At 38.4% G+C, this 27,010-nt stretch overlaps 1 protein-coding gene across 1 annotated transcript in view; it reads left to right on the top strand.

Annotated features, from left to right (window-relative positions):
- Positions 1 to 27,010, top strand: part of CDK19 (cyclin dependent kinase 19) — an 86,743-nt gene that overhangs the window by 17,286 nt on the left and 42,447 nt on the right. The window contains 4 exon segments of the mRNA XM_083608620.1: positions 3,298 to 3,304; positions 3,306 to 3,358; positions 17,174 to 17,249; positions 24,616 to 24,726. Of these exon segments, the coding sequence (XP_083464746.1) occupies positions 3,298 to 3,304; positions 3,306 to 3,358; positions 17,174 to 17,249; positions 24,616 to 24,726 (247 nt within the window).

The following is a 27,010-nucleotide window of genomic DNA, read 5'->3' as shown; positions in this document are numbered from 1 at the left end:
ACACATTTCCCCTTCATTTTTGGAGGGGAGAAAGTGCGTCCTATAGGGCGAAAAATATGGTACTGTCAGAACATTGTGTTTGCAGCCCATTCTGACAGCCAAGATACACTGGTAGAAAGGCTGAAATAACCTAGAGTCATGGGTAGCCCAGGGGAGAAACATACTTAGGCTGTCACCTATACATGTTTATTTCATAGTTAGAGCCCCAGTGGCGTGGGGCAATATTTCTCTTGCCATGCATGTTTAGTTCACAAGGTGAACTTTAGTGTTGGGAAACGGGATACTTTGTACAAAATAGCTTGTCTCCAGAACATTACTAAGGGACTTCAGGACATTGTTAACACTTCTCTGCACTAAGCAGGGGTGGGGGACTTGTGGCCCTCCAGATGTTGTCGGACTGTATCTCCCATCAGTCTCAGTCAGCATGGCCAATAGTCTGAGACAATGAGAGTTCTAGTCCAGAAACATCTGGAGGGCCTCAAGTTCCCCACCCCCTTTCTTGGAAGATCGCAGAACGACCAGCAGCTACATACATAGTGCTTCCGTATAGCCCTACTAAGCAGAAACATGCTCATGGTCACCACAGTCTCCCCCCTCCCCTCTCCCATCCAGGTGGTGCAGAGGCATCAGTTTTGATTGAGCACTAAGGTAGCACCACTTGCCCTCCCTTTTTCACACACTCTGAAATACTTAACATGCAATGTGCATCCAGGTCCACAAACTATGTTTTCTGTCTGTTGACTGTTATTTGCTCTGTCTGCCCTAACAGAGACTGCTTTGCAACAGGTATAGGCAGTGCTTTTTCTGGGGGTACGCAGGGGTACACATAGCCCTAAACATTTTGTGAATCTAAGTTTGGCCTCATTGAGGGGCAGTATTTCAATATGAGTAGGAAAATGAGAGTACCACTAAACATCTTTTTAAGAAAAAAAACCACTGGGTATTGGATCCTGTTCAACACCCCATTCCATGCTGAGAACATGGGAGACCCATCCCACGGTGAGCAGCAGTGCCCAGCATGCTCCTGATTGTTTCCCTTTGTGGTTGTTAATCTGTTTGTTCCAGGCAGGCTGCTGTACCCGTGCAAGCTTCATGGCAGAGAGTTATGCAGCAGATGAATATGTTCCTATCTTTGAGCTAGTTCCATGAGGGATACTGCACCTGTTACTCTGCTGTCTGTTGAACAGCCATCTGAAATACAGAAACCATATTATCCATGATGCTGTTTAAGAAAGACTGTTATTTTGCCCTGCTTGTTTTTGTTGTTGTGGAGTGGTAAATAAGAATTCCTTTCCTACACATTACTTGAATTGGCTTCAGGATTGCACTCTCTCAGGAAGATGGGAGGAGAAGATGGGAGGGAATTGGCTTCTCTCCTCTCTCTGCTTACTCACTTACCACTTTGATAGGTGAATAGGGCCACCCACCTGCGATTCGCCTGATGACAGATGACTCACCTGGGAGTATGTCCCTGTTGACAGGGGTTAGAATAGAATTGTAGAGTTGAAAGGGACCTTGATGATCATTTAGTCCAACCCTCTGTAATGCAGGAATCTCAAAATGTGGTCTCCCATCCAATTTGAAACCATACCAGATCCTGCTTGGCTTTGCAAATATGTTAGGAGTTTTATTGCTGCACCACTAGTTCATTGCCTCCCTCTATGTGTGGGCGGTTTATGGGCTTCATTGGCAGTACAAGTCTTGGCTATTTGGTACCGGCAGAGTTTTCAGGTATTCTATATGCTTGTCTGTTGTTTTTTTTACACCATTTTGGGATTTTCTGTTTGTATTTTTCTCCTCTTTGCTGAGTGAGCATTGGAGATGGCAGCTGTTTACCTATGTATATTGGCATAGCCCCCTAAAGGGGGGGGGTATAAGTTCTATTATGCAGTTTTATAGCACAGTAGGAGCAATGCTAATGCATACAGACCTTCCACTGATTTCTTTGTTTGCTTCTAATTGATTTGAGCAGATTTTTCTATTTACTGCTTGAATAAATATTTCAGAAATTATTCTTAATTTTGATGGTAACCTGTCTTCAAAAACTGCATTAATTTTACTTTTAATGTGGTGTTTCAGGAGTTTTAAAGTATAATTCTTCTCTTCAGAAAGGCTAGGAAACAGGTGTGATTGCATTTATCCGAGAACTGAAGAAACAATTCAGACTCCTTGGTGATAGCCTCACTTGCAAATAGCCATTCATTTTTACAGTTGTTCTGCAGTATATAGTGCAAACGGTGCTGTTTTGGAAAATGTTTAAGTGGCAATTTATTTTTTGCCACCTGTGCCTGGAATTCTGATTTTTTAAAATACTTAGTATAAACTTCTGATTCAGGTCAGTTTCTGAACTACTGATGTCTGAAAGGCCTCTTCTTATCATGAATGATATTGTGGTCACTGCTGCATCCATGCAAATATTTCCACTGTTTATTAGTTCCTTATAGTATTGTTTCTATGTTTTTGTTGATAACTTTTGAATATACATTTGTTCTTAAGTGTTTTCCCACAATAATTTGTCCTCTCTTCTCACCCTCCCCTTGAGACAGGAGGAATGGAATTTTCTTCTATGTCATACTGGCTGGTGGTCCTGTACTGTGTGGGACATAGCTAGCTTGCTATAAATGGAGAGGATTTTGAATCACCCCCCCTCAAATAAAGAGCTTATTAGCTCATGTGTGATAAAAGTAGGATAAGTGAAGATATTCATTTATATTCCATAAAAGGTAAATGAAGATCTTATCAGTGCTTACCTTGAAAAAAAACTTTTGAGTAAGTTGTATTTTCAAGGTAGCCATAACTGCTTTTGTGTACTGCATGTAGTTCAGCAATACTGAAGTGGATACAGATGATGTTTTTTTCAGTGAGTTTAAGATGGTTTGAAAGTGCAAGTGATTGCTCATAGTGTTTACTCCCATCCCACTGGTAAGAAGTTTTTTTTAGGTTTGTTTTTTTTAAAAATTGTTTCAGAAATTTGCAAAATGTGTTTAACCAGAAGCAAAAGTTTGGCCAATGAAATGTGTCTATTTGTGGGTATGTTCTGGGAAGTTAAGCCACTCACAAACACTTTCAACTCTCAAATATTTCTGTTTAGTATCAAAGAATAATCTTTACCGATTTGTTGTTTTAGTGACTTCTGAACTTCCTTGAAAGTCTTGGACTAATAACTATCATGTTTCCAAATGGTGTGCCTATTTATTAAAGAACTGCTCAGTGGATATCTAGGTATTTGGCGCTGTTGAGACGTAAATCTTGTATATCTACATAAATCTCTGCCTTTTACTTCTGCTGTGTCCATAGATTCCATCGGGCTTCGTATATGGACTTCAAGCCTTGGAGGTAGCAGAATATTCAGCAGAAGGTAAAGAGGAGTGTTGCCTTCTGGCGTCATAGTGTGTGCTTGTGTGCGAATGTGCGCTGGGGTAGTTAGTGTTGTACAATCCTTATAGGGAAAAGGCAAATATAGTCCTGTCGGCTTGGGATCTTAGTTAATAGAACAGTTATGTCAATAGACTGCCTGTTGTTTGAACTTGGTCAAAAGTTCCATCATCAAATGTTCCATGAAATCAAGAATGCCCTTGTGTAAGTCTCAGCTTACCACTGTTTCCCATCATAGGCTCACCTGATAGCAATGGAAGGGCTATACAGTGGTACCTTGGGTTAAGAACTTAATTCGTTCTGGAGGTCCGTTCTTAACCTGAGGTACCAATTTAGCTAATGGGCCTTGTGCTGCTGCCATGCCGTCGCTGCTGCGCAATTTCTGTTCTCATCCTGAAGCAAAGTTCTTAACACGAGGTACTATTTCTGGGTTAGCGGAGTCTGTAACCTGAAGTGTCTGTAATCTGAAGCGTCTGTAACCCAAGGGACCACCTTTGTCTCCCACTTTGGTGGGAGTGAGGGAGGTCACTCTCACATGCATACCCTAGCCTCTCAGATAGGTCTGGTTATTCCTTTCAACTCTCCTCAGAAGACTTACTCATTCTCCATTCCCAATTTAGGCCACATGGCCTAACTTCCCCTTCTGTCCTTTCACTTAATGTCTGGAATCTCTCGATGTGAGCATAATGCTCAGGAAGAAACTTGCAGCAAGCAAATACACACACACACAGAGTCTTCACAGGTTTGAAGGGTTCATGTCAGCATTTGCAGTGAAGTACTTACATGTGTTGTAGATACAAGCACATGTTTTGCTCCCTATCGTTCTGCTTCTTTATGGGAGGGCCATGGAGGTGGCTGCCACCATTCCATAGGATGCATTTAGTGAGATTCAGTGTGTATGTTTGTGTATTGGTCTTAAGACATAATAAGAGTCTGCTGAATTAGGCCAATGGCCCATCTGCTTCAGCATCCTGTTTTCAGTGGCCAACCAGATGCCTGTGTGAAGTCCTCAAACAGGACATGAGCTCAACAGTGCACTACCCACCTACAGTTCTCGGCAACTGGTATTCAGAGGCATAGTGCCTCTGACCGTGGAGGAAGAGCATAGCTATTGTAACTAGCAGCTAGCATCTTCTGGGTGCTATGTTGGCTAGCTAGCCAGCTTTCTTTAAAAGTGTTACAGGCCACTTTTCAAGCAGTACAGCATCCATGTGACCTCTGCCATTTTAAGTGGGTAGGTTGATGATGAGGGTATAGACAGGTAAGAAGCATTCCCTTCTCAAAGGAAAGGCAGCCTGCACATGCTTAATGGCACTTTGGAAAGATTTCCCCTCAGAAAAGAACTCTGCACATTCTAAGAGATTCTTTGTTCTAGGTCCCATAAGCTTTATTCATTGCACTTGTTATGGAAAAGATCACCCTCTGGAAGGTTTTTGGGACGTCTGGATTCTGGAGGCTTCTTCAAAGCAGATTTTTTTTTGTAATTGATATACTTCAATTTATGTCTTTTTTTGTTCCAATAAACTAATGCTTTCAATACTTGGCCTCTATTTTACAATATTTGACTGGTCAAATGCCAACTTTATACCAAAGTGAATAGGAATGTTGAACCAAACAGAAGGATGTTGAGTTACCTGTACATACTCCGTTTAGGCTCATAATTATAGGTGAAACCAATATGTAATACATTTAATTTAATTTCCTCTTCTGTGTATGTTAAACTTTTTGTTTATAGTGGAATATGGCTCCTATGGATGAGTTTTGACAAACTCCTGTTGATAATTTCTTCTACATGTTTTATAATTTAACTTTTTTAGTTTATATAATTTAGTTTTATAATTTAACTTTTAAGTTTTATTATATTGTCACCATGCATGAAACAAAACCAGGAGCTGATAACCTTTTTACACGAATAGCATCTTTAATCTCAACAGTTGCTGCTGGCCTGTTAGTGGTACAGTCACTGCCACTAGAACCTGGCATGGCTCAAGTTGACTAAACAAAACTAAATAATGGCTGCTAATGGGCTTGGCAGTGCTTGAATCAGGCTTGATTAATTTCTTGTGTAAATAAAATTAAGTAGAGGAAAAAAATAATGCACATTATATGTAGGTCAGCACATGGGACAGTTGCCCATGGAATTCATCAAGAGTATATGCAATGAACTAAGCATGTCTGCTTTTCATTTCATAGCTTTCTCAGTAAGTAGGCTTATGCTTCAATTTTTACTGTTCTTCTCCGGGCTAAATATTAAAAATTGCATAGGCTTAATCTTATTTCTCTGGGATTTATGTGTAGAACAAATCTTTTGGTGTGATAGTAATTGCTTAGGTATGCATCATCTGTCCTGTCTTGTTGCTGACATTTATTTCTATCCAAATATAAAGGGTGTGAAAGGTAGCTTATTAACTTGTTGGATCACATTATTAATACTGGTATCTCTATCATTTTGTGATTTCAATTCTCTTCAATTTTCTTCAGTATTTCTGTTGAGTACTATAGCAATTTCTAACATGAGTTGTGTCTCGGGGGAAGACTTTGGTTTCAGGAAGGTGACACTGCCAGTAGGAAACTATTTTAGGATGATGATGCATAGCAAGCGGTTGTAGAACCTTTTTATGAATGTGACATATGGTTCATAAAAATCTAAGGGCTGGATATGAGGAGAGGTTCTTCTAGGGAGCCAGCTCTCTGCATCATGACAAGTATCCTTTACACATTAATGTTCTTCCCCACCCCTGCCTAAAGAATTCACATGCTCTTGTCTACAGTGTGCCGCAAGCAGACAGCACAACTGAGCATGATGTCTCACAAGCCAAAGAAAGGCAAAACCAGCTGTAGTGTCACTAGCTGTCCTGAACTGAGGAATAGATTCCTGAATTCAAATAATAGTAATCAATTGCACTCTCCATATTCTTAAAGCTTGTGCATTTCTTTTTTTATAGTGAATTTGGGTTGTGGTGGCGGTATAGAAGCCTCAAGGAACACAGCAGCAGCAAGACACTTGATTGTATCAGCTGCCAACTCTGACAGTTACTTACACAAGAATGGCATGAATGACACTGAACCACAACAACCCTTTGTCCTTTGCCAGAGCTGAATATCTTGGAAACACTCCTTGGGTGGGAATGAGTTAACAGAAACCAGCCTGGATCCCTAAACTGCATTTCCATTTCCCAGGATACCACCCTTTTGCAGGGACTACAAATTACGCTGGGGTTATAGTATGAGTAAAGTGCTCGTTTCTATATCTGGCTGTGAAATCCAGTCCCACCAAATATATCTTCTCTTGCAGGTGGGGTGGAGTGTCCAAATATAAGTCGGGGGAGCTACACATGAGTAATAGAATGTTTAACAGTCAGAAAGAATGTCAGCGGGTGAAACTTTTCTTATAATTTAATTTCTGTAACAGAAAAGGCTCAGACATGTTGAATTCCTGTTTGCCACAGAGCTACCTTACAGGTGGTTACCTCATGGGCAAGTCTGCCCCCCCTCCACTTGTCATTTAATTTTTCAAAGTTTTTAATTTGGCTGTTCCAATGGGCTCCTTCCTATGAAGCTGCAATGTCAAAAGGATTTTGTGGCCCCTTATATCCCCCCTCCCCCAATTAAAAATAATTTGCTGGCTTTAGGCAGTACCTATTTTACACTTTAATGAGCAGGCCCTGATAGCTTGAGGAAGGCAGAAGATCAGATTGCGTCTGCCCATCTGCCAGGTAGGCAGAGCAACACCTGCTCTGGTTATGCTCCCTGAAGCGTGTCTAGGGCTCTGTAGGTAGGTGGTCCTTAAATTTAAGGATTTCTGATCCAGGAATCATCTTTGATAATGGAAATGGGAGGAAATTCTGAGTCTCCTCTGCAACCCCACCCTGACCCGGTGTTACTCTATTTTCTATATAGGAGCCCTCTAGAACAGCATGGGAGGTAGTGAGGGTAGCTAACAGAGGTTGGGAAATGGATGCATGTTGGCTCCCCTCTCCTGTTAGCAGAGGTGTCCACTATGTCCACTATGCTGCAAATAGAATGAATCCTCCTATACAAACCACAGGTGTTATTGTGTAAAACATGGGGTATAATAGCTAAAATGAAAATAATAGTGTATAAAAATAAGTTGGTGTTTGACATTGTGGAAGTGTTGGGTCCAGTGATGCTATGCTCAGTTTCTCCTCAGTTAAAATGTCAGCAAAGTTTGGTCAGTGTCTACTGGTTTGGTAGTTTCCTGCTTGCTTCAAGTATGCATATTCTTCTTTCAGCTGTTCAACGTTTAAATAGGTATTGATATTTTTTAAAAATAATAATAATTAAGAACATCTTTGGCTTTGTCAGTCAGAAAAGTAAGGGGGAAATAAAATAGAAGTTGAAAACTGATCTAGTAAGCAGAGGAAGATTTTTATTAACTAAGCATAAAAGCAGGTATACCAGAGCAAAACAATGCATAAACAAATTAAATGTGCATTTTTAAAGATGAGAAAATAAACATTAATGAAACATGATTAATGTGTAGCACTGAATTTGAGTATTTAGCGTAAACTTAATAGACACATAACATTTTACAAATGCTGCTGTCCTATGCATATTTGAGGATGATCCTCATTGAACAACCTGGATCATGTACAGGAACACTCAAGCTTTCCATACCTGATGTTGGCAGAAAACGTGCATAACAGCTGAAGGAAGAACATAAGCTTCCAGCTGGCAAGACAACAGTTTAACTATCATATCATAACTGTTACCACAGACTATCCAAGTGGAATGTTTTAGTAACCTTGGAGACCACCAGTAGATGGAAACATGCAAACATGTACGTAAGCTCAGACATAGAACTCAGATACTGTTGTAACTTCCAACAACTAGCTGGGAATTGTCCAATAATGTTTGGAGAACACCAGGAAACCTGATCCAAGTTAACTATATAGAAAACCAGGACTACAATCCTGAGCATGTTTTACTTGAGTTTAACCCATAGAGTTCATTGGGGCTGGTTTCAGGTAAGTGTGTAGAGGATTGCATCCTTGGTATCCTAAAACCATACTTATTTTCTGAGAGCTGGGTATAAATAATATATCATTGAAAAAACTCGCATAGCTCAAATTCCTTTTCTGATCAGTATCTGAAAGATAGTTCTGATTTTAAACTTTCATTTTGACCTTCATGGACACCTGAAAATGGAATATGGCATGAATTGGAAGAAGATTCTTCACTCTCTTACACATGTTAGTTTTTTCATTGGTTGTATATATTTGACAATCATTCATTGGGCTTTATGTCACTTGATGCAGAAGAGGGAAGAATTTGAGGAAAGTGAAGAGCAGTCTGGAGTCTGAAGCTTCCCCATGCAAAGGTCCTAGCTTTACGTTGCAAGAAGAGTTTGTTGATTCATATACAGTGGTACCTCGGGTTAAGTACTTAATTCGTTCCGGAGGTCCGTACTTAACCTGAAACTGTTCTTAACCTGAAGCACCACTTTAGCTAATGGGGCCTCCTGCTGCCGCTGTGCCGCCAGAGCACGATTTCTGTTCTCATCCTGAAGCAAAGTTCTTAACCTGAAGCACTATTTCTGGGTTAGCGGAGTCTGTAACCTGAAGCGTATGTAACCCGAGATACCACTGTATCTTAACATGATCTGTATTCAACTTCTGAAACATTTTCCAGACAAGATTGTTGCTTGTTTAATAGTCCAAAGACAGTCCCTGGAAACTGCTTTTCTATAGTAGGCAAGGCTATTTGTTTTACCCAGTATTGTTTTCTCTGTCTTCCAGTTGCTCTCTAGGTTCTTGTGGTTCTTATGCAGAGGTCTTTCCCCATCTCCTGATACCTGATCCTTCTTTAAATGGAGTGCTAACAATATTTGTTTTCAATGCTACTTCCAAAAAGCATTTCACCTATTATTTTCAAAGAAAGAGTATTATATTCTCAGATTCTCAGTTTTTGCAGTAGCATAATTTGGGGGTGGGCAGTTTGGAATCTCCCTCTTCCCTGATGCCTTTGCATCTCTGACTTGGTACGCACCCAACTGAGGAGGCAGATATCGCCCACATAAGCACCACCTTCAAACCCATTAGGAATGGGGGAAGCAGTCTTAAACTTGCAGTATGTGGATTGTTCACTTCCCAGTAGATGTTAAGAATATGGTAAGACCAGCTTCCTCCCTTATCACTTGACGGAGAATCAAACTGTGAATTACATGCGTGGCTAGCATGTCCGAATAGCTTTAAAATTTAATCCTACTGTACAGTCTCTCTCCTCCAACCATCTCATATTATTCAGGCATGCAACTTCCGGTTTGGGATCGCGAACAGCAGGGAGCGCAGAAAAGTCGCTGCGGGCTTTTCTGAGTTTCACGGGGGCTTGGGGGAGACGCAAGGGCACTGCGACCCCCGAAAATCTCAAGGCGGGCGTTCTTGAGGGATAAGCTACCAAGCGGCGTTGGCGGAGTCTCGGAGTTTTTTTCGAGTTTTTTTTTAAAAGCTTGAAGACGACGGGACTGAGAAACGCGAATGGTAAGCTCTGCGGACCCCGTGAAATGATGCCTCTTAGCTCCCACTGATAAGCGACAAATCTCCACAAACTACCTAACAGGACCCCCCAAAATATAAGGAACTTATTAAGGAACTTAATTGCTTAATATCAGGGGGGTTCAAGGCGAAAATAAGTTACTTAAGGAGCCCTACCTGATTTCAGTGCAAAATGGCGCGGGACACCCAGTCGTGAGAGAAAGGAAAGAAAATGGAGAATTACCGGCTATAGAGGAGAGAGAAGAGAAAGTCCTCGACAGTTCCACCAAAACGAGGCAAATGGAATTTAAACGGTGGATGACAACTTAATCAAATACGTGAACCTGCAGAGGCTTTGAACCTTCTTTTGAGAGGAGAAAAAGTTGGAAAAACTGTGAAAGAAATAGGAAAGACACAACGGAGTGGAAGGGAACTTTCTGGAACTACAGGGTCCCTCTGTAAGAGACAGTTTGAGTAAATAATAGATTGGAGTAAAGACCAGAACAAAGACTCTACACCTCTCTAGGCACGTTCTGGATATTTTTTTTTTAACTTCTCTTGCGTTTGGAAGAGTTTAAATAAAGAAGGAGAACTGAGTTAAGAGACGGAAGGACTCTAGAGGGGTAATATAGAAACTTGGAAGGATAAGTTGGATTCTGAAAGAGCCATCTCAGGGTTGAAAAACAATTTGAAATATAAAAGGACAAGCTGGACTTTTGTCCCTGTTAGGAATTATTTGTGCCTATCTTCCCTTTTTGAAATCGGTGGATTATAAACTCAACTACCGACCTAAACTAAAGGGTCGGAGGTTGGAGCAGCTTTCGGAATTTCCCTCCCTCCTCATTCGATAGACAATATTAATGTGGACTTAACTAACAAGTGGCAGAAGAGCCTCAGACCCCGGGACATAAAGTGCAATTAATTTGAACAATTTACATAGTATTATTGAGGCTGGAAATTGGACTTACTCTCCTGGAGTGGACGTAAATATCGGATATAACCAACTAATTAATTTCTTTTTCTGGACTCTAATCTTCACCTCTCTTTTTTTTTTATTTTGTGTGTTGTGATTGTAACAACTCATATCTAAGGTGTACTGGTTCATTGGTATATATTGTGTCATAACATTGGACCAAGTGCTTTGCTGTGGTCTGGTTTAGTGAGAAAAGAGAAAAGAGGTTGATAATCCGGGGCATAAAGTAAGATTTGTAGTAGAGGTTAAAAAGAGTAAACCCAGAGGAACAATCGAAGGTAAACTTTAGATTGTGCGCCCTCTAGGGGAGAGGAGATATATTGTGAGTCTTTAGAGAATAACAAAAACAGAGAAGGCAAAATGTCGGGTAAAAATGGAAAGAAAGTAGGGGGAACACCCTCTGAAAGGAAAGTATCCAGACAGGAGGAGATCAAAGATCTGGATATCCTCTGGTTAAAAATCAAAGACGAATTTAGACAAAGGGAGATACATATGGAAAAAAAATTAGAAGAGATAAATGATTCTATAGATAAAAAAATAGAAGGAGTAGTAGGTGAATTATCAATTAGAATCAAAGATCTTTCGGTACGATCAAAAACCCTGGAAGAATCAAATAAAAGGATGCAAAAGGAGATAAGAGACCATAGAAAGGAAACAGAAAAGATTAAAGACGAAATAGGAGAAATGAATAGAAATCAAGATCAGATATTGGACAACTTAGCGATGATTGAAATGAAACAGAAACAATTAAACTTAAAGTTCAGGGGGGTAGGTGAAGAAGTAAATGAAAACATCAGAGAAAAAATGATAATAGAAATTGCTAGATGGTTAAATATGAAAGGGGAGGAGGTGGCATACTCGATTGAGAATGCCTTCAGAATAAAAACTAAAACTAAGCAGTTAAGACTAAAGAATGCACCAGGAGATTGTATAGTTATCTTCAACTCGATAGAAATGAAGAACCTGATCCTAAAAATGAGCTACCAAAAGAGGTTAATTATTGATGGTAAATCAATTATCATATATAAGGAAATACCGATCAGACTCCTACGCAAGAGAGAAGGTTACAGACAGTTGACTAGTGCATTAAAAAAGAATAATATACAATACCGGTGGGAATTCCCTGAGGGGATTTCCTTCTACTATAAGGATAAAAGGTTCAAGATGGCAGAAATTCAGGAGATGAATAAGTTCTTGCGTAGGTATGAAAAAGAGCTAGGAAAAGTAGAAGAAAGATATGAGGTAGCAGGAGGAAAAAGAAAGAAAAATGAGTTGGAGAAAGGGAAAGAGGATAGCGCCAGGGAAGGAGAGTCAGACGACGAAGAAGAGGAGGAGTTAAGTAAGGAAGAGGAAGAGGAAGAACAGGAAGGGTACGAAGAAAGCAAAAACAACTAAAGGCAACTTATTAGCTGGGACTTAACGGGAAAATGGTTAATACAATGAACCTGAAAATATTATCGTGGAATGTGAACGGTTTGAATGAAAAATCCAAAAGGAATAAAATAGTGAATGTGTTGAAAAAGAAAAATTTAGATGTAATCTGTCTTCAAGAGACACATGTAATTAAAAAACACAGACATATTTTGACACAGAACAAACTAGGGGTGGAATTCACGAATTGTATAAATGAAAAGAAAAAAGGTGTGGTGACATATATAAAAGAAAAATGGGAACCTAAACTGATCTGCAAAGATGAAGAAGGTAGGATCTTAGGGGTTCAAATCAATTTCCAGGGAGAAAAAATAAATGTGATAAATGTCTATGCTCCGAATTCGAAGAAATTGGAGTTCTTTGGAAAATTAGAGCAAATACTATTGGAGTTAGAATGCAACAAGATGATAATCTTAGGAGATCTCAATGGGGTAAAGAAACCAGAATTAGATAGATTATCTAACGGGAAAAAAAGGAATCAAGGGAAGCTACCAAAAACATTCGATAAACTAGAGGATAATTTAGACCTAATAGACATTTGGAGACATAAACATGCCCTAGAGAAACAATTTACTTTTTTCTCGGAGGTGCATAAGAGTTGGGGAAGAATCGACCAAGTGTGGATATCAAGAGAGCTCTCAGTGAGAACCATAAAATGTGAAATTCAACCCAGAACATTTTCCGACCATAACTCAATAATCTCGGTTATAAAAGGTAAATCTCAAGGTGAATTTAGATGGAGATTAAATGAATATTTATTGGAGAACGAAGAAGTGGTGGAAAAAGCTAAACTCACCTTAAAAAATTACATGGAGTTAAATCTGAATACAGAAGTAGGGTTAAACACGGTGTGGGACGCCAGTAAGGCGGTGTTAAGAGGGTTCTTCATCCAGCAAAATAGCTATAGGAGGAAGGTCAGAGATAAGAAGAAAGAAGAAATCTTGAAACAGATAGAGGATTGTGAGAGAAAACTAATAAGGAACCCAAAAGATGAACAAAACATACAAATGATAAAAATATTACAAGCACAGTACTCAATGTTGACAAATGAGGAAATAGAATGGAAAATTAAATTAATGAAACAGAAATACTTTGAGTCTGCTAACAAAACGGGTAAATTATTAGCCTGGCAACTTAGGAAAAGACAAAAACAAAGCGTTATAAACAAAATAAGGGTAAATGAGCTGATGATAGAAGACCCAAAAGAAATAAAAGAAAATTTTCTTAAATTCTACGAGAAATTATATAAAAAAGAGCATGAAGACGTAACCCAAATAGAGAAATATTTAGAAAATTATAGTGGGAGGAAAATAACAGAGGAGGAAAGAATCCAATTAAATAATCCCATAAGAACAGAGGAAATTCAAGGGGCAATAAGGAAAATGAAACTGGGGAAAGCCCCGGGGCCGGATGGCCTATCGGCAAAATATTACAAAGTATTTGAAAGCCAATTAACACCAGTGCTAAGTGAGGTAATGAATAACATTCTAAAAGGGGGAAAGGCGCCAGCAACATGGAAGGAAGCTCACATCACAATGATCCTTAAACCAGGTACAGATAGATTAGATATTAAGAACTATAGACCAATTTCCCTTTTGAATAACGATTACAAAATCTTTGCGGAAGTGATGGCAAACAGATTGAAGAAATGTTTAGTAAATATAATACACAAAGATCAGGCTGGCTTCCTTCCAAACAGATTTTTGAAAGATAACATAAGACATACGGTCGACCTTATTGAATATTTAGAGGACAAAAATGAAATCCCCGCGGCACTAATCTTTATAGACGCCGAAAAGGCGTTTGATAACGTCTCTTGGGAATTTCTATTGAAGAGCATGGGAAAAGTCGGATTGGAAGGTGAGTTTATGGAGGGCATAAAATCAATATATTCTATTCAATCTGCTAAATTAATTATAAATAATAATTTAACAAATTCCTTTAAGATCGAAAAGGGCACCAGACAGGGATGCCCCCTGTCACCACTTTTATTTATCATGGCCCTGGAGGTGATCCTAAACAAAATAAGAGTAACACCAGAAATCCGGGGGATTAAAATAGGAACTAAAGAATTTAAGTTAAAAGCATACGCGGACGATTTAATGCTCTCACTAGAAAACCCACAAAGAAGTATGGGCGCCGCGTTGGGAAAGATAGAGGAATTTGGTAAGTTGTCCGGATTTAAATTAAATAAAGTAAAAACTAAAATGCTGACTAAGAATATTAAAAAAGAAGGTTATGAAGAATTGGAAAGGACGCATGGAATAAATGTGGTAAAAAAAGTGAGGTACTTGGGAATTTGGCTAACTACAAAAAATATAAATTTGATCCAGGATAATTATTCGGCCATATGGAAAGAAATAAAGAAAGATCTAGAAACATGGAATAGAGTGAAGCTTTCGTGGAGAGGAAGGATGGCAGCAATAAAAATGAACTTGCTTCCGAGGATGTTATTCTTATTTCAAAATTTACCGGTAATTAGGGGTACTAAATTATTTAAGGAGTGGCAGAGAACCCTCTCGAAATTTATATGGCAGAACAAAAGACCAAGGATTAACTATAAAATCTTAACGGATAGAAAGGAGAGAGGAGGGTTCTCGGTACCCAATCTGAAACTCTACTATGAAGCTGCCAGTCTTTGCTGGATAAAGGATTGGATCACTCTAGAAAATACTGACTTGTTGGATCTGGAGGGGTCCAACAATAGGTTTGGCTGGCACTCCTATTTGTGGCAAGGTAAAGAAAAGATTCATAAGGGATTCTCGAATCATATCATCAGGGGCCCTCTTTTAGAAGTGTGGGAGAGAAACAAAAAACTTTTAGAATGGAAAACACCTTGGTGGCTATCCCCAATGGATATGCTGATAATAAAAAAGGCCAATATGGAGGGTAAAAGATTAACATATGAGGAGTTATTAACAAAGACGGAAAATGGATGGAGGATGAGAACATATGAAGATTTGAAGAACGAGCTTTCGGGTTGGATTCAATACCATCAAATAAATGCGATATGGACAGTGGACAAAAAGATAGGTATGAACGAAAAAAAATCAAAGTTCCAGATAGAGATAATTGAAGGCAAAAATAAAATATTATCAAAAATGTATAATATACTTTTAGAATGGGATACGAAAGATGAGGAAATAAAAGGGGTTATGACAAGGTGGGCTATGGACTTGGGATATAATATAGAATACGACAGATGGTATGAACTATGGTCTAGTGGAATGAAATTCACAGCATGTGTATCACTGAGGGAGAACTTGGAAAAGATGATGTATAGGTGGTACATCACCCCAGCAAAGCTGGGGAAAATGTACAAAACCAGTAATAAGAACTGCTGGAAGTGTAGAACCAAAGAAGGCAATTTCCTACACATGTGGTGGACATGCGAGGAAATGAAGAAATATTGGGAGCTTATTTATAACGAAATGAAAAAAATATTTAAATATACATTTCCCAAACGCCCAGAAGCATTTCTACTAGGAATTGTGGGGGACGAGATTAAAAAAGAGGACAAAGTGTTATTTCAGTACGCTACGACGGCGGCCAGATTGTTAATAGCCCAAAATTGGAAGAGTCAAAATACCCCAACAATAGAAGAGTGGCAAATAAAATTATTTGAATTTGTAAGTCTAGCAAAATTAACACAAAGAATTAGAAATCAAAAGAAGGCAAAGTTCGTGAATGACTGGAACAAATTCTTGGTGTATATAGAAGGGAAATATAGAAATTTTAAGACTATAGCGGATTTGATATAAATCTCACGATGTGTATATAGATGTGTATATAAATTTAAAAACCAACTGCAGAGAGTTAAATAGCTGATATTAAGAAGCCTGAAACCAGGGGGGAGGGAAGTTAGTAGGGGGTCGAATAGAAAAAAGAAGAGAAAGTCATTTGAAGTTCTAAAGAAACAAAGGAGAGGAACAAGTACTGAAGTGGAGAATCGGAGTAGGTCGCACGTGATTCAGATGTCTAACATTTTTAAGTGTTATTTAAGCGTCATTATCATTATCATTAGTATTAACATTATTATTTTCTCCTTTTTCGGGTATTTTTCTTATGTATTTATACTTATACTTACGTTCCAATTTTGTTCTTCTTTGATTTTTTCCCTTTCCTTTTTCTTTTTCTTTTAACATTGATGTAAATGTAAATGTATATGTGTGTATGTATGTATGTGTATGAAATTAATAAAGAGATTTAAAAAAAAAAAAAAAAAAAAAAAAAGAGGTTTAGCCCTTCTCTCCCCAGCACCAGTTCCAGTGAAAAACACATGCACAAACATTCTCAACCTGCAGTTTGGTGTCAAAAATGATCCTGTTGGTACCAATGGGAGATCTTTTCTGAAGACTAATGACCGTACTGCACTGGGATCAATGTTCATTTATCACAGATGGACAGGGAAAGGTTCAACTTCACTTCCATCAGTGCCATGATCCCTGCACCTTGTTGGTGCTAACCCTGTAACTTGTCTAAGGTTTTTGGGTTGAGTTAGCTTGTTTTGTCTGTCTTAGTTGTATTTCCTGGGTGCAGCTATATTTCTGTTAGGAGATTCTATCTTGCTGTTGTTGGCTAGTGTAGCTGGGCTGCTTAGATCTTGGGAATTATCCAGGTTTTCAGGCTATGCTTGGTGCAGCCCTGTGTGCTTTTGTTAAAATACCATATCTTCATCATGTTTTGTTTTTGTTCTGTTTTTGGGTGGTATTTGGAAAACTGCCATTTCAAGAGGAGGTATTTTCACTAGAATATCACATGCCAGATTTATTGTTTTCTGGTTAATAGAAGAACTTTGTCATCCCTGACAAATATAGACTAGAGATTAATTAGTATATGTGTTCTTTAACTATTTTAAATATAAATAAGCCCTGTACCATTTACTGTTTTCTTTTTCCAGAAAAGATGAAAAGGAGTATGCATTGAAGCAGATTGAAGGTACAGGGATATCCATGTCGGCATGTAGAGAAATAGCAGTAAGTGAATACATTGCTTAAATAAGTTTATAATTAATGGTGGGTTTTAAAAAAAAAACTTTTGTAAAAGTTCAGGTTTAATTATCTGATAAATTTCTTAATTGAAACTTTATTCAAGTATAATACACAACTATTTTTTAAAAAGTATTTTGTTAAATTTAAAATGCAAGCTTTAAATACATCCTGAACAGCCATCTAGTTGGGCAGGCTTTTCCTGGCTCATCAGATTCATAATCCTGCTCCATTATTTCTTGTAATTTTATTGAATGTTTTATGTACATAGATTTTTTTTCTCCTGTAATCACCTTATTGTGATTTATGATAACTGCCTAGGGATTTTTAAATATTATGTGGGGTGGGTGGGTGCGTATGAAAGTTAAATAAAGAATTATTTTTAAAGAAACTTTTGCAGAACATTTGGTACCACTCCAGTTGGGTTTGAAAACAATTTGTAGCTTGGAGCTTCTTGAACTTGTGCCATCATTAGAAGGGATCTTATGAAAATGCTCTGATGTGTAATTAAGAGAGATTACATGGTTTTTGGACTTAGTGTATAAATTGAACACCTCCCTGTTTTGGTAGCTGGAGGTAGTGAAAAACTTTTAAAAAATAAAGGTGTTTTAAAAAGAAATTTGGTGCTTATTACCTTAGGGGGGTATGCACTCATTTTTCAGTAATGAAAAGTTAAATCCATGAATGTAATCCTCAGCAGTAGTGTCTATTTCTGACCTGTATGCCACTGACAAAATATGAAATGGTACATTAGCTGAATATGCCACCAGGTGCGAGACACAGATACTCTTCCTTTAGTCCCTCCCACTTCTAGAATATTTCTGTCATTCTGCATTTATAGCTCAATCACCTCTTTCTAGGAGAGGAATGGATAACCAAGCATGGGCATGTTATTCAACAAATAACAGGAGACCAGGAACCTATAAAAGGCAAGCTCATAAAGCTGAGCCATGCATGTTTATGACTGTGTATACATGTCTTTTTCTCAGAATCATGGAGTGCCATTGAGAGACAGTATTCAGACAACAGGCCAGTGCTCAGAAATGGAATGCATAGTTTTATTACAAAGCAAATCATTGATTTAATATGCAGGCTGTTAAGAGCAAAAAAAGCATTGGTTAATCAAGCCATAATATTTGTTCTCCTGAGATGAAGAAGCAGGGACTGAATATGGACATCATTCTTAGCACCAGATTGGAGTATTTGGGGTTGGTTGCAGGGGGGGGCTAGGGTTTTCCCAATTCTGCAGGTGCCTGGAGCCTATTATGGTATGTTACAAAGCTAATTTGAATGGGACTAGGAAGGGAAGGGTGTAGTGGTGCTCACTTGGATCTTGAACTGATTTGAGTTCAAAACAATAAAAATGAAGGAAGGCAAGGAATACTGGGAAGGAAGCCAAGGCTTCCTTTGTTTCTTAAACTAATCCTCTTTCTGGAGCCACAAAATGGATTATTTGAGAGCATATCCCAAACTGAATACTAGGACCTAACTGAAAGAACTCTCTTATATGTCAATTTATACTAGGAGAGTTTCACTCCCTACAATTTGACCTAAATGGCAAAGGAGAACAGAGTCTTGATGGGCACCTAGGAGTCGCTCTGGGGTGTATCGAATGAAGTGAAAATATAATTTCTACTCATAACCACCAGTGAATAATTCACGCTCCCCCTTAAGATGTATGAATGACTAGCAGTGGTAGTGCTTTAAGGGTGATGCTTTACTGCAGCTGGCTTTCAACACATGCTCTTGAGTGGTTTGCTAAAGTTATGCATCAAATAATTAGAGTGGCTTCTGTATGTTTGGAGTTCTTGTGCAGTTATGCAAAGTTGGCAAGAAGCATTCCCACTGAAACCAACTGGCATGAATTTAAGATTTCCCCCTGGCTGATCCTAAGCTCCATGCTTAGTTGGCCTGTAGCATGCAAGAATGAAAACAATTAGACATTTTAGGAATTTTCAAAAGACCAGCAAGGCAGAGCACATCAGCAATGGGGTAGGTCATGGCTTCTATTTCCTGAATATGCAAAAGGAATTCTAATTACTGAATTGCATATACTTGAATATTAAAATCTTAAATGTTTCCAAATTGTGAATGCCTCCCTCCTATGCATGATTTGGAAGCACATTTTAAAACCTTCCTGTACTATGTTGAAAATACTTCAGAATGATAGATAATGTTAAAACGGGGCATAGTCTGTCACTTCTGTGCTTCATCACCCACTAAAATCAGTGCATCTAATTTGCTTCATAAGTATTGAAACCTGTATTAAAGAATTGCAGCCTAACATGTGAATTATGAAGCAGCCATTCCACCAGCCTCTAGCAGAGGGAGATGGGACTATAGGGCTTCTCCACTGGCTCTACTGGAAAAACACCAACTTTTGCCCGTGCTATCCTTGAACTCTATCCAGTACAGCTGGCTGTTAAAATAATTCTATTATTAAAATCCATTGCCTAAGTTTGCTTTCCCCTTTCTTCCTTCCCAGTCTCCTTTCCTTTTGAAAGTTTGTTCACTATGCATTTGAATACCTCTGAAGCTAACCAATTTTTGTATGATAGCTTCTGAGATCAAGGTACAGGTTTTCATCTGTATCTGAGTATAATTGACTGTCATTTTGAATCAAAATTGTCGATTGAACCTTTCAAAACCACACTGATTTTTACCATGGATTTCAAAACTGCACTAATTTTTTTGTTTCTTAGTATTCCTGAGCAATGCTGGGAATGAAGCTGCTGTTTATTGATATTTGTAAGCCTGTTCTGGAAGCCTTTTTTCAGCTGAAGAGCAAGCTAAAAACACTTAACAAACAAATCAGATATGGAAATAATCTGTGCAAACTTAATTCAGTCACAATTTACACAATTAGCATTTTGTAGGGGGAAAATGAATATTGTATGCTTTACCTTTTGGACTTCTAATCATATTTAGTTATTTGACTCTTAATGTGTTCAGTACATTGTTAGGTGGCTGTATAGAGAGACATCTGCAACATTTACTTACTCCTATCATGTTGCATAGTTTAAGCTCAGATAAAAATATAATGAAGACACATTCCTAAAGTCTGAACATAATTCTTATTTTCTATTCTTTTTCTTTGCTTTTCATAAAATTCTACATGTACATATTGGGCTTTTTAAAAACAACAACACTCAAGTGTGAGGTTTAGAAGAGATTTTAATATTGCTACAAATCTTCATTGATTTCCTTGTCTAATGTCTGCAGAAGAATTTACACCCATGTAATCAGCAGACATAAAATATGTTGAAATTATATTGTGAACACTTGCAGACTACTTATCATTTATTCAGCTAGATCACCACTCCTTTCTTGCAATCATCTAGCTTGCCTGATTTATTAAACTTTTCTGCTACCGTTTTTACCTTCCCGCATTGGTCACTATGATTGGGTGTGGTATATGCCCTATTTCAGAATAGACAATTGTTAACTTGATGATATTTGTGTGGGGGTTTGACTGCTTCTACCTTTGCACTAAAAAATAGGCATAGGAGGAAATTTGTTTGGTCCACTTTGCAGTGCAGTAACCTGATCTGATGCTCCTGATCTTGCTTGCTGATTTTAAGTTAAGTGTGCACGGAATGCATACAGCAGGACAAGTGCAGATGAATTGGATGCAGTGGGCACCAGGGGACGCAATGGGATGGAACACAGCTATGATCAAGAGCCAGCAAGACTGAAATAGGATGGAATTAGAGACTTAGCCCATCCCTATTGAAAAATATGCAGGCTAGTGATTGTGATATTTTACTGTGCCTCCTATCAGTAAAAGTGCCAAACTTATTTATGCTCTTTCTGTGAACCCCATGGAATGAAAGCACAATGCTAATTGTCTCATTTCCTTTACTTGAATCAAAGCATAATCCTTTTTAAAGTCACTTGAAATGCTTTTGTTTAAGAAGAATGCTGTTCATTAATGCCAGAACATTTTCAGATCTTGAAATGAAATTATTTATAGAACAACTGCTTTTCAAAATGCTTGTTATGGAACAAGGGTGTTGCATGACTTGAGCAATTGTAGTAAAAAAGAAAAGCAGCACTTGCCAACAATGCACAAGAAAGTATTTTTAAAAATCAAGGATTCAATAAGCTATAGTTATTGTGTAAAATATCCTAAGGGCATTTTAGTTCCCTTGCTCGGTTTCAGATGTCTGCACACCATTTATCCTAGGCAGTGAATAGCCATTCTTAGTTGGTTAAGTGATTTGTCCTCTTAATTCTGGTTTTGAAGGCGAAACTGGCATCCCAATAGTTCTGCAAGCTATGAGCAGTCAGCATCCAGCCTGTTTGAAGGATCTGGCATTTAGTGATGCTTTTACAATAAATTGTCTTGTACTTCTTGCAACTTTAGAAATTTAAGCTATAAAAATGTAGAGGCCCTTCCCATCTGCCTGTGTGCAAGAGTAGGTTAGAAGATATGTATATTATGGTAGGTGGCTTCAGATTTAGAATTCTGAGTTAGACAGTGTGGTTTGCTAAGGCTGCACTAGAGGAGCCAGAATAAGTGAATATACGGCTGGGTGCTAGTCAGGGAGAGTTGGCGTTGGTTGTATCAGTTTGTGTTGATCAGAGAGGGAGTTAGTGTTTGTTGATGGTGTTTGTGGTGGACAGCAAGAAGACATCAGAGGAAGAGGGTCAAGAAGAAAAAGGAAGACCCAAAAGGAAAACAGAGTGGCTTGGTGGCCGAAGACTTGTTGGAGTAGCTGAATCACTTGCCTCAGGCTAAAGAGATGAGGGGAAAATATGTACGGTATATCCCTCAAAGGTGAAGAAATGAGAGGCAGCTTGGAATTTTAGGCTGTAGTGTCTGGTTGGAAAGCCAGAGGAAGATTCCAGGATAGCACAGTAAAAACAGATCTATGTTCCAAACGATCAGTAGGAGTTGAAACAGAGGTTTCAACAAAGGCGCTCTGTTTTAGTGTCGGTGAGGCTTAACTGGGGTGGAGTAAGTACAAGGGCAACCCAGCAAAGGAGTTTCAATAAGTTAACTGTTTCATCAAACCTGTATTGGTTTTGCAGTGTAAAATAAGCTGTACTGCATATTAAAGTAACCACAAGATTGGGCGCTACATAATCTTGTAATAAATAAACATAAATGCTTGTTTAATATTTATCTTTGTTAAATATAGTAACTATATTCGACTTTGTACCATACCTCCATCCCACAATTATCAGGGATTATTGGAAAGTTAATATGCTAAGGGTGCAAGTGATACTAAATGATAGCAGTGGTATGGAAGCTGGGCTTTGTTAATAAAATAAGTAATGAAAAACCCCCCTCCTTTTCTCCACCTAGACCTTGGACCTAAAGGGGAGGAGATTAGTTGAATGATCCCCCAGATCCCCCAGATTTTAAGACCTGCTAAGGAACAGAGGATTGTTATTATGTCCTCATATGAAAAACCACAGAATTCAAGGAGGATGTACTTTCTTTTCTCCATGACTGTATAAGCTCTGTATTTAAGCTCTGATCCGGCAAAGGCTCCTGCCAGTAAAGGGGGAGAGGTGATTTTAGCTAAATTTCCCTTGCAACCTCTATGCCCTTTGAAGAATAAATTGCTCTGGAGATCAGAAGACCCTCCAGAACCACATGGGAGGTGGTGCTCTATGGGCTGTAGAATAGGCAAAAATTCCTTCTCTCTGACAAGAGCCACTGCTGGCCTGGAGCAATAGTTATTTCAAATTGCCAAAACATCAGTATAGGTGCCTTGTGGAGCTAATGAAAGAAGTGTAGGAATTCTTTCAGTTTAATAAGCTGCTGCCATGTGCCGATTGAAAAAGCGGCCGTCTTATCTTCTAAGGCTCTTTTTCATTTCTTGTTAGAGGACTGCATCAAAATAGCCTAGGCAAATAAAAGAGATTATTTGCTCTCTGGCTCACTGTTATAAAAATAGGCTTCATCAGTTACTCAACTAAAGCTTTATGTCAAATAACAGATTAAAGCAAGAATGAGGAAGCAAGGATGAGGAACCTCCTCCCACTTTTTCCCCAAGAGGGGGGACTGTACACTGGCAGCAGATGAAGCAGAAGCCAGGGGAGAACAGGGCATCCTCTCCTCTCTTTCTCTCATTCTGCCTCTCCTGGATTAAAGCTTGGCACTTTTTTACTGATACTTGTATTGATTTAGAGACAAACTCTCTTCCTTTCCATATGGCTTGCTTTATTTTTTGTGAGTGAGTCTGTTGCGTCACTGCACTGGACTTTTCCAAGAAAGCACATTCGATCTTTGCTGAACATTGTATTTTAGGGAGATTTCTCTTGTGGTGGAATCAACCCACAAATCACAAAACTCTTCTCAGACGTTTTCACCTAAACACTGCCAACAACACAAATATTTTTTTTCTTACATATACTTAATATGTTAAAGACGTGCCCAGTATGACAAGAATTTGTTATATTTGAGCATGCTCCAGATTATGCAATGTTTAGTAATTAAATATTTGTGCAAAATTGGAACTTTTGTCAAAGTCAAAATCCACGATAGATTGACATTTCTTAAAGGTTATATTTAAGAATGCTGAATTCAATACCCTGTGTTAAAAATTGGGAAGTGGGGAAAGAGAGAAATTAAATTATTGTGAAATGGCAGGTTAAATAATAACCTTCCTGAACTTCATACTGATCTCTCTTTTGTGATTATAGGCCAGTAGATTGTAAAGGTCATTTAAGAATTTTTAAATGACCATATAATACTTGCCAACTGCTACTATGTTTTAATCCTAGAACAAAATGAAGCCTTTGGTTTATGTTGTTCATGGCATTCCATTTATTTATCAGTTTAGTGCAATAAACAACCTGAACACTGAAGAGTTAGGCTGAAAGTTGGACTATGCTTTTAGGATACATTTCTATATATTGCACCCTGACTTACACTAAGTGGAGTTCTGCTGGCACTAGAGAAAGGGGGTTGGATAGTTTCAGTTTGCACTGCAGGGTTCTCCCCTCTGCTGTCACCTGTGCCTCTTGAAAACATTCTCCAGAGGCTGAGGGGAACAGTGTGGGGTCTGGGGGCTGGGAAGGTGGGACTGGGGGCTGCAGGGAAAATGAGGAATCGGCAAAGAGCATCCATAATTCCATAATCCTCTCACTTTCGAGGCAATGTATGTGGGTCCACTGCAGAGATCAGTCCCTGGAGGGGATTATACACATTGTTCCTGTTTGATCTCCTCTTGTACTACTTTGGGGGAAAGGCTTCCGTTATTGTTCTGTAAATGAGGTACTTCTTGTGCTTTGATTATTCCGGAATTGCTGGAATTTTCAAATCCTTTTGACAAATTAAAAGCAAATTGTCCATTTTGTGGTGACAGAAGTATTGATGATTTTGTCTCTTCACTTACAGCTTTTGCGAGAACTGAAGCACCCTAATGTGATTGCATTACAGAAAGTTTTCCTTTCCCATAGTGACAGAAAAGTGTGGCTGCTGTTTGATTATGCCGAACATGATTTGTGGGTAAGTTCAGAATTTATTGGTGCTTTGACTGGCTGTGGTTGCATATCCATAGTTAGGGATGGTAAAAATCTGTAAAAATGAATAAATCCCAAACCCCAGAAATCAGAATAATTTATGAACTTGTGCAGATTTTCATATGCTTATTATATAGATACAGCCGCATAAGGCAAATTGGAAATAGAGACATAGCTTGAGTGCCAAAATGATTTATTTATTTTTATAAAAAAGTTGGCCTAAAAGAAGGAGCTTCTTCAGATGACCTGCCTATTTAGCATCATTCTGATTTGCTTGCACAAAGCTTACACGGTGGTCAGACTTCATTCATTTTGACTTTATTGAAATTTGTTCTGATTTGTTTATGGGGTGGTTCTATGACATAGAGTATTCGTTTTGTATTCTTCCTGATTTGCTTGTAGGGATTCCTGTGGATCTTTATTCATACCACACTCATCAATGTGTTTTCCTGTCAGTTTACAAATGTCCAATTATTTTATGATTTAAGTGGATTTGTTGCACTAAAGATCCAGTATGCATTTGAATTGCTCCTGTAAAATAATTACAGTCTTGAGACATCCTCATTTTTAGAGGCATGGCTTCTTTTTATTCATGAAGACTAGAAATCTCCCACCCCAGCTTCCCCTTTTTTGATGTGTAATATTACTGGTTTTCTCACCGTGTTTTAATTCACACTGCCCTATTCTACGCTTTATGGTTTTAGGAGTATGCAAATATTGATAGCTATGCCTGCAATGCTGCAATCCAGATAACTGTTTGAGATCAGGGCTTATGACCTGAATGTTTTTACCTGACCCAACAAGCCCTCTTCCCCCCCGCCAACAAATGCAAACAAACCCCACTGCAGCCAACCACAGACAACCACACCCTGCCCCCCAGTACCTCTCACTGCCAAGGAAATGTAATAAACGAATAGAAAGAGAAGTTACCCAGCTGACGCCAACACAAAACCCCACAGTACACTATACAAAAGAATATAAGCCTCACCACCCCACCCTCCTCTCCCCCCTCTTCTTCCCCAACCTTATACTGTACTCAACACTAAGGTCTCACAACAAATGTAACTGATTTGTAAGAAACACTGTACAACCTGAAAAAAAGAGACACGGCATGTACTTTCGTAAACCAAGAAAATCTTTAATAACAATATAAATTAGGAGTCTGTTCACATATTGCTTAGAAGTTGGTGTGCGAACGTTTATGTTTGTGCATCATGTACAATATGAAAATCAAACATATTTGTTAGCAGTTTGTTTGTAATAACCTCCTGTGGAAATAGTCTAATTACCACTGGTCTTCCCTAATCAGTTTAAGCTATACTGAACTTGGATTACATTAACATGAAATTTAGGCTTGCCTGGGACAAATTTCTGTAAAACATACAGTAGCAAGGAAACCACACTTTGAAAAGCCATTACAAAATACATGAGTAATAGCTTACTGTCAAGGAAAAGAAACACACACACACACACACACACACACACACACACACACAAACAAACACACACACAAAATGTTCAAAGTAAAAAGAAACTTGGATCAAAATGATATAAAGTCATGAGGTTCATGTTACTGCATGCTGCTTATAGTTTAATTGGGTAGACTTGTTCTTACAGATTTACTAGCTTGCACCCACTCATTTTCGAAGTTTTCCCCCATTGAAGTTAATTGCACAAAGAACGAGTGTACAATTAATATCCCCAAAGTATCACAGTCTTATTACGAATAACTTCATTTTATATGCATGAACTTTAACTCTGTACATCAGTTGAATTCATTTGTTTTAAAAGCAACCACAAAACAATATTTTGCTGCTAAAATGAGCAGTGTGCTTAAGAATTCATTTTGCAGATCTTGCTGCTTGCACTGTGTGAAAGTTGCCACATGAATAATAGGTTTGTCGGGTCACCACTACTTGTTAGCTATCTGTTATGCAGTCATAATGCAAAGTGTACATATTTCACTGTGCACTGTCACTTTCTGTGCAATGCACCAATTTATTATTACTAACAATTTTCAGATATACGCTTCCACTTTTTAAATATGTTTGTACATTGAACCATTGAAAAAGGTACTTTATATTTTTCTAACTAAATCATGCAGCTCGTTAAAGGAAGTAAAACTATTTATGCGCAGTTGCCACAGGCTAATGACTACTTCACATATACCTGCAGTGGTAAGGGGTAAGGGAGGTACCATTCTGCTTTGAGAATGTGCATATGATCAAGCCATATAGATGGGACCAATGCTGTCGTTTCTTACCACTAAA

The sequence above is a fragment of the Podarcis filfolensis genome (genome assembly GCF_964270895.1).
Source record: "Podarcis filfolensis genome assembly, chromosome: 3".
NCBI classification, from domain to species: domain Eukaryota; kingdom Metazoa; phylum Chordata; class Lepidosauria; order Squamata; family Lacertidae; genus Podarcis; species Podarcis filfolensis.
The sequence above is the reverse complement of the archived record's forward strand: the minus strand, read 5'-3'. Positions and strand labels throughout refer to the sequence as shown.